This window comes from Eurosta solidaginis, chromosome 4 (assembly GCF_040869045.1).
Source record: "Eurosta solidaginis isolate ZX-2024a chromosome 4, ASM4086904v1, whole genome shotgun sequence".
In the NCBI taxonomy this organism is placed as follows: Eukaryota; Metazoa; Arthropoda; class Insecta; order Diptera; family Tephritidae; genus Eurosta; species Eurosta solidaginis.
The window spans coordinates 47,000,192-47,013,579 of NC_090322.1; the positions used below are offsets into that span (position 1 = coordinate 47,000,192).

At 40.7% G+C, this 13,388-nt stretch overlaps 2 protein-coding genes across 8 annotated transcripts in view; one reads left to right on the top strand and one right to left on the bottom strand.

Annotated features, from left to right (window-relative positions):
* spri (sprint) overlaps positions 1–13,388 on the bottom strand; it is a 1,202,745-nt gene that overhangs the window by 488,128 nt on the left and 701,229 nt on the right. The gene's annotated exons all lie outside the window — the stretch shown is intronic.
* The window catches only part of LOC137249703 (protein brown-like), a 77,197-nt gene that overhangs the window by 62,668 nt on the left and 1,141 nt on the right, over positions 1–13,388 (top strand). Inside the window, exons 1-5 of one of the 2 annotated variants that reach the window (XM_067781458.1) lie at positions 204–370; positions 7,269–7,501; positions 7,559–7,711; positions 9,683–10,059; positions 10,129–10,323. In XM_067781458.1, coding sequence (XP_067637559.1) covers positions 238–370; positions 7,269–7,501; positions 7,559–7,711; positions 9,683–10,059; positions 10,129–10,323 — 1,091 coding nt within the window. In that variant the 5' untranslated portion in view covers positions 204–237. Of the gene's footprint in view, positions 1–203; positions 371–7,268; positions 7,502–7,558; positions 7,712–9,682; positions 10,060–10,128; positions 10,324–13,388 lie in introns of those variants that run through there. The other variant, XM_067781460.1, reaches the window with a different exon arrangement.

A 13,388-nucleotide genomic window follows, 5' to 3' on the forward strand; every position in this document is an offset into this window, starting at 1 on the left:
ATATTTCTTTCATGCCGAATTTGCCAACAACCGAAGACCTTTGAAAAACCCAACATAATTGAAACCGCTACGTTCCCTGATGGTATTAAATAAGATATGGTTTTATTAGGTCTGAGCGCGTTAAGCTTTCGTGTCGTTGTCATCGCATCTTTGTCTTTATACGAAATTTCGTTAGTAACTGCCAAACGTTTGAATTGTTCACATATAACAATAAAGATTTTACCTGAAGACGATAAAATGTCCGAGTTGCCTACAGATTGGTGTTTAGAATGGAAAAATTTAAATTATTATGTCCCGCTCAATCAAAAAATTTATTTTAACTTATGGCAATCATGTCAAAAGACTAAGGAGCTGCATTTGCTGAAGAACGGTGCGTATGTGCAATATTAAATGCAATCTTTGAACAACGAGTTGTAAAAAATTACCCCCATATGGGTAATAGCTGACAAGTGATATATATAACGAGTTCCTTCCATTTCACGGGGAGTTACGAGGGGCTTGAATTCGACGTTAAGTATGTTTTGAAAGGAAGCTGTTTTGGAAGTCAAATGAACAATGGTTTGTGGTATGGTCTAGAAGATCAATGTGATCGTACTAAATCGCTCCCGAGAGGATCGGGCTACTATCCCAATGGTGCCTGTTACCTAAACGTGCCGCACTTTCATCCGGCAAAGGATCAACAACATCAATAACATTCCTCAATACCTACGGGGAATATCTTTATCGCTACAACAACAACAACAGCAGGTCTTAATTACGACCACATGAAGTCAGAAGCCTGTGCCTACTTGCACGTCCTTTAAGAACCTCAAGTCTTCTCTTTTTAGAGATAAAACAGATTTATTATTCTGATAACGTAACATTTGCACATGATCTTGAAAAAACAAAAATGTTTCATATAAATTTTGTATTGTATTTACCTTAATGGGCTACCTCTTTTGACTCAGACATTGTCTTAATCGAACCCTTATATTTGCTACTACACAATACTAGATCCGTCTTTTCTGATTTGGCATTCAATTCGATGGCTGGGGCCAATCGATCAGGGAACCTACCATTTATGCTTACTTCAGCTGCATACAGCGTGAGTAATTGGTACATGATTGCCCGTTTAGAGATGTTCCGTTAATGGTCACTAAGATAGATGTGACATATTCCCGTTCTTAGCGGGATATTTTAATTCATACAGTGCAGGATCGACTGACTCAACTGACGTGAAAGTGTGGACTAATTTAATGTTTAACAGATGTGTCGAGGCTGGCAGAGTAGGTTGGTGGGGTAAGTCCTGTAAAGAGTTTTCTATAAGTAGCAAGTTCAGGCGGCCCGATCACTTCATTATCGTCGAGAATAAGTCGCCGCTTAAGATGTGCTTTCGTCATGGGTATTCTAGTACAAAGTCCTTTAGGGCGATATGTTTGACATCCTTTGAGATGATCATAAATCACGAGATTGATGGAAGCTTCTCGACGGAATACCGCTACATCCAGGTCAGCATGCACACAGGACAGCCAGATCGGCAGACACTGTATTATATCAGCCATGCGCATTTTTGGACATAGAGGAGGCATTTGACGACACGGCCCACGATAGTGTGGATCGGGCACTCGGGAGAAGAGAGGTGCAATTCCAATATGAATGTGGATAAACGCCCTACTACGTACGAGGATTTCCAAAACCTTGATTGGGGATGGCTTAGACCCTGCTGTGGATCCTGATAGTAGATGAACTTCTACACAAGCTCTCAGAGACCGGAATCCTATGTTAAGGCTATCCGTACGACATCGTTATAATTTTAAAATACAGATTTGAGAGCACTATTGGCGACATAGCGCAGCAGGCACTGAGGTTGAAAAAAATGATGGCGTACAGAGGTACAAGACAGCCTTTGTACCCTTTACCAGGAGCAGCACACTGGAAGGGTTGAGGCACATCGTAATGAATGAAGTACTGTTTGAGCATACGACCGAGGTGAAACACTTGGGAGCCACGTTCCACTCTAAGCTCTTCTGGAAGAAGCCCCTCGACAACACCATAACAAAAACTACAATAGCAAGGTGAGCAGACGCCATGCGAGAAGATTCGGCGGATGCAGTTCCAAGATCCTAATATGGATGTACACTATGATAGTGGGACCCATCATAATTTGGAACAGTTGCATGGGCATCAATAGCAACTATGGTGACCGTACAAAAATCACTCACCAAGCTTCAACGCTTGGCAAGTGTCTGCATTACGGGATTCATGCGAACATTCCCGACGGCGGCAATGCGAGTGCTGCTTGAGCTAACGCCTCTACACAAGCAAGTTTATGGGATGCCGATGGAAAATCCTCTTTCACCAACAATAGCAGATATAGTCCTCGACAAAATTATTGATGACAGCATCATTGAGCTAAAATCTAAAGACATAAATATAAAATACATAACGAAATATGTAGATGATATTTCGCTATTGTTAGGGCAAAAGACGTAGACGAAATTCTAAAAACTTTCAACGAGCAACACAAAAAATTTAAATTTACCCTAGAAAAAGAAAAACATAACAAATTAGCTTTTCTGGACTTGGAAATCCACAACATCGGAAACAAAGTAAAAACGAATTGGTACAAAAAAGCCGTGGCATCATCTAGAATGATCAATTACCAATCAAACCACCCATGGAATCAAAAAAGAAATACAGTAATCAACTTTATTAACAAAGTTTACTCCTTGAGTGATCAGGAGTTCATGAAGGAGAACAAGAAAACGATTCAGATCATACTGGAAAAAAATGGATACCCAAATAAAATAATACACGGTCTAATACGCACGGCGAGAAACAAAACTAAACAAAAAACGAGTAACAATACAACAACACCAAATGAAGAAAGCAATAGAAAAATATACACAGGCATCACATACGTACCAAAACTAACTGACAACAAGACGTTACATAAAATGATTAAAGCCAACAACATAACCTATGCACACAAACCAAATCACACAATCCAAAACATATACACGAAAACCAAAAACAAAATCAACAAGTAATAACGGGACTGTCTTCGGCTGTGCCGAAGACTTCATACCTTTCATGAATGGGGCTCAACAATAATATTATCCCGTTCGTAATCTCCGAACAATCGGATGTATAAGATAAGAAATATATAGTGAACAGATCTACATACCTAAACGATTTTTAAGATAAATAAAAAATAAAAAATAGGTAGCTACTTTGTACCTAGGAAGAAATTGCGCAAAGTTTCTTATCTGAACAATCGGTTGTATGAGATATATACTATATATACCACCGATCTCTATGATTTTTCAGACAAAAATATATGCTATACACGTAAGCACTTGGTGAAATTTGAAGCTTCTAGCTGTTAAAATGGGGCCGAAATCAAAAAAATATATATATATATACTATATATACCATCATATATATATATTATATATATCACCGATCTCTATGATTTGTTGGCACAACAATATATACTATATACGTAAGCAATCGGTGAAATTTGAAGCTTATAGCTGTTAGAATGGGGTAGAATTTTTGAATAGTTTCTTATCTGAACAATCGGTTGTATGAGATATATACTATGTATACCACCGATCTCAATGATTTTTTCAGACATCAATATATGCTATACACGCAAGCACTTGGTGAAATTTGAAGCTTCTAGCTGTTAAAATGGGGCCGAAATCGCAAACAAAATATATACTATATATACCATCATATATACATATATATTATATATATCACCGATCTCTATGATTTTTTGACACAACAATATATACTATATACGTAAGCAATCGGTGAAATTTGAAGCTTATAGCTGTAAGAATGGGGTAGAAATTGTGAAAAGTTTCTTATCTGAACAACCGATCGCTATGATTTTTTCAGACAACAATATATGCTATATGCGTAAGCATTCGTTGAAATTTGAAGCCTCTAGCTCTTAAAATAGGGCAGTAATTACGAAAAGTTTCTTACTGAACAATCGGTTGTGGGGGATATATACTATATATACGACCGATCTCATCAATTTTTTCAGGCAACAATATGTGCAATATACGAAATTATATGGTGAAGTTTGAAGCTTCAATCTGTTAAATTGAGTAAGATATTATAAAAATCCTCTTTTTCTGAAAAATTGGTTGTATGGAGGATATATGCTATAGTGGTCCGATCCGGCCGGTTCCGACAAATGTCTAATCGGACACCCAAATACACGCGCTCACCAAATTTTATCAAGATATCTCAAAAATTCAGGGACTAGTTTGCATACAAACAGACAGACGGACAGACGGACATGGCTAAATCAACTCAGCTCTTCATCCTGATTATTTCGGTATACTTAATGGATGGTCTATCTATTTTCCTTTAAGGACTTACAATTTTGGGTTTCGTGACGAAATTAATATACCATTTCATTTTCATGAAATATATAAAAAGGAGGAACTACAAAACGTAATCTACGAAATACCATGTGGGGGAGGAAAAGAGGGGTAAGTTTGCGGTAAGGTATACATAGGACAAACAAAAAGATCGGTCAGCACGAGAATAAATGAACACAGGTTAGACGCAAAAAACAACAAAAACACCACAGCCTTAGCGCAGCACCTGACGGATTGCATGCACACAGCTGATTTCGATAATGTAAAGATTTTGGACGTGGAGAACAGAATAAGAAGAAGGTTGACGTTAGAAGGGCTGCGCATACAACAAAACATATCGAAAGTTGTAAATTATCGAGAAGATGTAAATAGCATAAATTGCGCGTATGCAAGCGCCATCACATTAAATGTTTAGCTTTTGAGAGGGAATGAATTCACAGTGTTTTTATATTGTGTGGTTGTTATGTACTTATGTAATGATATTATATTTAAATTTAATACAAAATTTGTGCATTAAGTGGCAAAAAGATGTAAGTCCAATCTGTTCAAAACTGTGTATCGTCTTATGATTAAGTTAATTTCCAACAATTTATATGTTTTTCGTTTTTGCAAAGAGAGTAGATTAATAAGAGGGAGCATTGTAGAGTCGTTCATTCTCCACAAAGTGGGACGGCTGCACCAAAAATACACCATGCGTTTTGCTCCTGCTTCGTTTTCACCATCTGGATTAAAAAAGTCATGAGCCTGGGCATTCGCGCAATTTTAGTGATGTAAATTGCATGGCGCCAGCGCCAATGCGGTGCCAGCTCAATGGTAACTCATTGACGCAATGACTCCAAGCGAATTTTTGACGCTACTTAGTAGTGAGTGCGTAGTACATTTCACTTGCGCTATTGAGTGAAACGACTTTCGTGTGTCAGGCACGATTTTGGTGTTATTGGCGCTATTGGCAATGATGACACTGAGCTGATGAAGGTAGCGCTGGTAGTTCAGCTTTTGAATCAGAGAAAAAATTGATGACCCGTGTAAATTATTATGGCTGTGGCTATTATTGGCTGTGACTTTGAACTAAATAAATGTTGCGGACATAACAAGCAGAGTCATTTTTGAGTTTTATATTTTAGATTTAATGCACAATTAATATGGGTGTGTTTGAGCAGCCAAATAATAACAGTAGTATTGCTAAAGTGCTGCTTAGTTGATGGAATGTCGCTAATTTCCTAGAGATGATCAATAGATTGTCAACATTTCGTTCAGCGAACGCGCGAAATTGCCACGTCTGCTCAAATGTTGCTGAAGAACGTTATCCGCTGTCATAAAAAGTAACACTGCTGCAGCTCGAACACACCCTATATCGAGAAAGTAACAAATAGACAACTTAGCTTTTTTTTACAAATCGCTTGGCTGAGATTTTCATTTGTTGATTTAACTTGAGCTGTTATGCCAATATTTTTCAGCCAGCTTATTTTCCAATAGGTAATTTTTCCAAAGGCAAAATAAATTACAGAGTTATACAGCCTTAAAAAGTCAGCTATGTTGAGGCGGACAGCATAGCAAAAGGTATGGTGAATTCCTCGTACAGCCGTCCCACAATTTCCACAAAGCTTTAGAACTCTACAATGTACCATCTTATATTTAGAGAGTCTTTGGTTTTTGTGTTATAAATAGAAATCCCTTGGGAAGACGCAAACAGCGTCGAAACGCGTAGGATGAAGAAGTAAACATTTGTTTTATTTTAAAGGAAAGCCGGCCAGAAAGCTCCAAAAAGTACTATTCTACACATTATAATTGAACAGGCAGCCAGGAGGACTTTAGTTAACAAAGCTAAAGACGGAGGTGGAAGAGGCAAAGTTTATTTAGTTACGGAATATGTAGAAGCTGAAAGAGCAGATTCCACTCATCCAAATGCCCAGGGATGACACGAGGAGGCTAATTAAGTTAAGCGTTTCAAAAGTTAAGTATATCCGAGCATCTTCGAAGCCGAAGTTATAACCATAAGCCAATGTGCAGAGATAAATCTACAGTGGGAATACACAAACGATAGAATTGTTATACTCAGCGACAGTCAGGCTGCGCTAACGGCAATACCTTCAGTTGAGATTAAATCATTAACAGTCCTTGAGCGCGTGGAGAGGTTAAACTGTCTAGGAGGCAATTACACCATTCGTTTGGATTAGGTACAAGGACACAGAGGGCTGGATGGAAACGAGCAAGGGACGGGCTGGCCAGGATCGCAGCGGCCGAAAAGGTAATTGAACCTGAGCCCATCATACCGATAGGGTCACACTATAAGGTAAGAGCTCAGGTAAAAGGAGGTGTACCAGGACTTCGGCAGGCAAAGCCACTAACAGGAGAAAAAAACTCAAAGCGATATAAAGCCATGATTTGCCTCCAAAAAAACAGCCTTAAAATTTTAACTGGTACACCAAAGAGCCACATGCACAAACTAGATATATGGTCTAGTAGCCTCTGCCGGGTTTGTGATTGCGAGGATGAGACTGCAGAGCACGTCCTGCTGGAATGAGAAGAAGACTGAGGATCCTTAAATGACTCAAATTATCAAACAAAGGCGGCTTATACATAACTTTGCTGAATTGGATTACACGCTCCATCTTATTGAAGATTAACTACTTAGTGTTTCGTATAAGATCTCTGAAGATTACTTTATTTCAAAAGCTAGACAAACCTGTGAAACGAAGGATTTCTGAACTCTCCGATGGGGCTCACAATGTGATATCAGCTTATATCAGCTGTTCTATCTTATGTTGGAATAAGGTTTGACTTGTCGAAATTTTCCATATTCCATAAACTGGCTATCATAAACTAAGTAGAGTAATGTGTTCGTATCTTCATTAAGTCAATATAACTTTTCATCTCCTAATACAGCTAATGGTCATCTAAACACTGGCGATTTGGTCGCTATATTGGGTTGCAGCGGCGCTGGCAAGTCCACACTACTTGCCGCCATCTCACAACGGCTGCGCGGTAAAGTTACAGGTGATGTGACATTGAACGGGGTTGCAATGGATAGAATAAACATGACGCAGATCGCGAGCTTCTTGCCACAATACGAAATCCAAATGCAGACTTTCACCGCTTACGAACATTTATATTTTATGGTAAGGCAACAATTGTTGTAATATTAACAGTTATTTGTGGTATTCTCATCTTCGTAGTCTCACTTCAAAATGCATCGTAACACAACTGATGCAGAGAAACGCCAGCGTGTCACACAACTGTTACACGCTTGTGGCCTACAGGAAGTCAGTCATACGCGCATACATTCCCTTTCTGGAGGGGAACGCAAGAGGCTTAGTTTGGCGGAGGAGGTATGTATAGATTTTAGTACTTATACCAGCTAGAAAAGTATTTTTGAGCAGAGCATAGAGCTGGTAATGTGCCGGTCAAGACTAACTAGGATAGATATACCGAATCTAGATATTCCACTTTATATTTTCGACAGCGCTTGGAATGATTGATTCCAGACAAGTTGACGAAGAGTGGGTAGTAAAAACGAGCACTGGCTATAAACGCCCAGATAAATTACTGCCTCAGTCAGCCAAATCCCCATAATATGGTATTTGTTGCTCTTGATCTTTCAAAAGCTTTTTACAAAGTTAACCATTGCGCACTTTCCCAAGACATAGAAGGTTTGTTAAATTTATACACATCGAAGCTGCCCTCCCCATCATTTTTTATGCCGACGTTTGCACGATGATGGCAAGAAGACCTGGTCCGTTTCCCAAATAAAAAACTTTCTCCCCAGTTTTTTCGTTTCTTCACCTCGACCTGGCACTATTGCCTACCAAGTTAACGGTCACTCTGTCTACGGCGTGGAAGGAACAGATGACGCCAATATTGGCTGTTCACGTCCATGGCGTTACGCTACTGACACATGCCCCCGAAATCGTACATAAAGTACAGAGCCATAAAACAAAGTCTTCAAGCCGCATGCCAGCAGGATTTGGGAAAAAGATAAAGAAATGCTGATAACAACTTACAAAGCGATTGGCTGGCCGTCTCCCTACTGGTCTCCTGTCCTAAAAATACACTGTGGAAAAAGCTGCCGTCCTGCCAAGATACTGCACTCAGAACTGAATATAATCTACATAGCGAAAGACAGTATATGCCCGTTCATCTTAGCAAACAACTGTTTGCTCCTTGGGAAGAGGGATAAGGACACATCTCTGATAGAGCTTTGATGAGATCCGGCACCTGCCCACTCAGTCTTTTGATCCAGATAACCAAAGGAGGCCTCCAACGGCGTAATCCATGATGAATCGGTTAACAACTTTTCTAGGTCGTTTCGGGCTGGGTACTCTAACCCCGACATACGTAATGTCTGTCCTGCATGCGGTGTAATGTGGAACCTGCGCCTCTTAACAGAAACAACCCTTTGGTGCAAATCTGTGGAAGCTGTTAGTTGCCTTGGACTCCCGTTAGAGGGCTTTGATGACAATTTGTGAATGGTCGCACCCACCGTTAACACAGCAGCAATAACAGTCTTGGCCTTTACGACTGTTTCACAGTATCCAAGCGCGTTCTCAACTGACAACTCAATACTAACCCCATTTTGGTAGAGAGTTGAAGTTAAGACAGGTAAGGTTAAGTTGGGTTATACTGGCTGTCCCTAGCAATTCCATGGCGCAGACTTAGGCAAGCTGGCTCATTGAGATACCACCGACGAGTTTTGCCTTTCCTCTTTTATATATGTTAAAAACTGTACCAATCAGTCCCTCTTATGTACGGCAGGTGGCCAGCTTCAACGCAAGTACTTCGTTCGGATTCCCAATGCCTTCGCCCTGCAATTTCCCGTCTTACAGTATTCCACTTAATATCCCAATCAATGCGCCTAAGGAGAGATAAGGTTAACAAGGAGCCTAGTTCCGTTCTCATTTATGCGCGACCAAGTTTACCGAGACACCTTAGGGAACATACCCAAACTACGTGACCCATTTTCTTCAACTTTTATTAAGGGCGTTTTTTTTGCTGTTTCGTTATTCGAGCAAGCGAATTTTGGCTTCGTGTAAACGAGCATTTGTAGTGTCTGTATGAGGCTGTATGTGAGAAAGCTCAATTAATCTCACACACGCGTGTTATGATTTGCGCATCCCTGGAATAAATGTATCAAGTACGCAATTATGTTTACATGCTTTAATTTTACTCTATGAACTGCGTCCTTTCAGCTTTAGGCTTCGTCTGATATTTGATTGCTCCTTCTTTGCGCGGGAAAGCTCTCAAAAGCTCACACCTTCAAACTCCAACTTTGCTTTCAATTCTACATTTCTCTTTTACTTCAGCTCATCACAAATCCACCTTTCATATTTTGTGATGAACCTACGACCGGGCTTGATAGTTACAGCGCATATAGAGTTATAGAAACTCTGCGTAATCTATGCAAGAACCCACAAACTTTACCAAGCAGTAATGGGAATAGCAACAGCACATATCAAAATGGTATTGAAATGGACACTTTGCATGCGAAAAATATTGGTTCTAGTGACGCTCTGCTTTCACGCTACGTTAACTCCAATGTACACCATAAGAAGGCCATTATCTGCTCAGTGCATCAGCCGAGCTCAGAGCTTTTTGAGCTTTTCACGCACATTATACTAATGGACGGTGGACGTATTATCTTTCAAGGTAGTTCAGAGCATGCTTCTCAGTTTTTTACTTAGTAAGTTTATTAGAAAAGTGTGATTTAAGATCACGAGTTTTGATTGATTTTTTTTTGACTATGTTTCAGCTTAGGTTACGTGATGCCGCAAAATTGCAACCCAGCTGACTTTTATTTGAAAACGATATCGGATAGTCATACGCAACGCAAGGATGGCGCATTTATTAAATCGAAATATGAGGATGAAGTCTGTGGTCGCTACTCGGGAAGTTGGCTGTCACCAAGTTACTATAAAGGCGATAGTTTGAACAACATAAAGAAATTGTGAGTAAGACTTACTTAGTATTTAGTTTTTAGAGCTCTGAGCTGCATATATTTAGAGGGGCTTGAGATGTGCTACCCAGAATTTCAGCTGCTTATATCTCCACCAGATTGCCCGAACCTGGGAATATCCTATTAGAAAAGTTTTTAATGAGAATGCATGACTGAGATGCCATTATTTTATAACGACCTATAGACAAAGGAGCGTTCGAACTTTGCCTTCTCCTCCCTCGTCTTAGTCGCAAAAACATTGCTCGAAGCTTAAGTGGAGTGCTAGGAATGGGAAGAGTGATTTAAAGGAGTTCAATATTTAATCCGAGTTAGAAGAAATATTCCACGATAATGATCAACCCTAGTAACTAAAAATAACGTGAAATTGGAAGCAGAGTTAAGAAGTTGGAAACATCATCAGTTGATAAAAAGTAGAAAGATGTAAAGATGCTATAGTCTCCAGAGAGGACTCAGTACATTTTATATTCCCGAATGAACCCGCTCGGGAACCATCAAGCTTTATCCTCACTTTGAAGTAGCACATACTGAAGAAGTATTGAGTTACACCTCACCAAGATCTGCGAGAGCCCTCCTAGACCTCAGCGGGTTAGGGGGTCAGAATATACCCGCGGTATGTATGCCTGTCGTAAGAGGCGACTAAAATACCAGATTCAAGGGGCTGTGCAGCGCAACCCTTCAAGTTGCCAGCGCAATATACAGCTCCTCATGGAACTTGGGGTGGGAAGGGAGGGGATGGACTGAAGATTTAATGTGGCCACATAAATCGTTCCCGAGATGGTCGGGCTAGCACCTTAATGGTGCTGTGCTACCGGAGCGTACCTGATCTGTATCCGGCAAAGGACCATCACATCGATAACACTCCCCAAAGCCTTCGGGGAGTAACCTTATCGCTACAACAACAACAACAACAAGAGCCATCCTAGCGCGATTCAAGGGCATTGTGTAACGCAACCCTTTAAAGGGTTTGCCAGCGCCTCCAAACCCAATTGTCAACTTCAACTACACATAGTAAATTCTGTTTTCTTAGCAAGCAAGTCTCTGGCGTTGAGGTTGGATGACTTAAGAGACTCATCGTGGTCAAAACAAATAGTTCCCTATATGATTGGATTTGTATCTTAATGGTGCTATATTACGGAACGTGCCGTATATATAACCAACAAAGGATCACCAAGAGCGTTACAGGAAGAGGAGGAGTCCTCCCAGGCGCTTTTGCTGTCATAGGTTGGTCTAATTTTCAGCTTCCTACAATGTGACTACAACTCTTTTTCTCCAAGTGTCATATCTGTTTCGACTTCACAACATTGGAATCAGTACCCAAACCTTTCTCTATCAAAGGGATCAGCGCTATCTTCACCATCTCAAACTGTGTGTTTGAGCCTTGCCATTGGAGGTTTAGAACAACTCCTTGCAGCAATCTCCAGGGCGTTTTAATGTTGCACACTATCAACCGAAACTCATTGTACCATTCCGCTGAATCGAAGGGTTTAAGTTGCTTATTGTGTCATCTTGATTTTTTCTATGTCATTCACCTTTTCAGTGAAAACAGTGTAACAGTTTTAGTTCCGTTTGCACCCTATACACAAATCTCTATTGCTTTCCAACCACTTCCCCGTTTTTATACCTACCAGCACTATTTGTCTAATCTTACTTACTTCTTTCAAAGTACCGAGTTTCTCGCTATTGCCATTTCCTTATTTTAATGTCTTCCAGCTGTAGAGATCCACATCTTGCCATCGAGTTAAGTTTGCCTTACAGCTTTGAGAAGGACTCGTTTTCCCTTTTCTTTCTGCCTAAAACAAAAAGAAAATTTCACCTTAAGCCCATCGCTGCCTCTTCCTTCGGCTTACAGCCTCTTTTTCCTCACAATGGGCCGCGAGCTGCTTTCGATCTGCTTTCTTTGTATCAAGGGTTTGCTCTCCTGGTCGGTTGGATCAAACGCGGCTTCCATCCCCTCTTTGTCTGATAACCTTTCCAATTAATTATATTTGCAGGGGCTCTCAATAGCTGCCTCAGCGATCTCATAAATCTCATGTTTCATGTTCCATGGCTTCCAAGCGATTCATATTGGCCGAATGAACAGTTGGCCGACAAGAGATGGCCCAACACAACCGTATACAACTCACATGTGTGCCGGGGCATAGGAGGACTGTATTGCAGATGAGCTCGCTAGGCAGGGTACCCCTAGACAGATTCTCTTATTGACAAAGAACGCTTGTAACATGCAAGTTTTTAGTAAAAGATCATATCTACAGTCCAGCCGACGAAAGATGGCTACTAACGGCGTGATGTTGAACATTTAACCAAACCTGGCCAAAATGGCATCTTCGAAGATCTCGTCGTGTTTACAACTTAAGTAGGAATAAAATTTCCACATTTCAAAGAGAACTATCTAGGTACGTGTGCAGAGATGTTAGGAGCGCCTTATCGTTGCTGCTGCGGGAGTTGTAACGAGGATGAAGAGAAGGAAACGGTGGGTTCACCGCATTTTCAACTGCCTGGCGCTTAGTGGCATTACACACCGCTTTCTTGAAGCTCTCTTTCGAGATAATCCACGTCAGGTTTGTTGAGTATATCATGGACTTGATCCTTTATTAGGTTCTCAGAATGCTTTGAAGAAGAAAGAAAATGGGTTTCATGGTATCACAACATGTCTAATTGTCAATGGCCTATTATGTTTGCACTCGGGCAGCCACTTCGACCTAATCGACTTTACTTACTTACTAATTGGCGCTTAACCGTCTATCCGGTTATGACCGTCCAACAAGGCGCGCCAGTTGCTCCTTCGCTCCGCCAACCGGCGCCAATTGGTCACACCAAGGGAGTTTAAATCGTTTTCCACCTGGTCCTACCAACGGAGTGGGGGCCGCCCACTACCTCTGCTTCCATAGGCGGGTTCCGATAGAAACACTTTCCTGCCCTGAGCATCATATTTCATTCGCATAACATTGCCTAGCCAGTGCAGCCGCTGCGTTTTAATTCGCTGCACTATGTTCATGTCTGAGTATAGTTCGTACAGCTGATCGTTAAATCTTCTTCGGTACTCGCCATCGCCAACG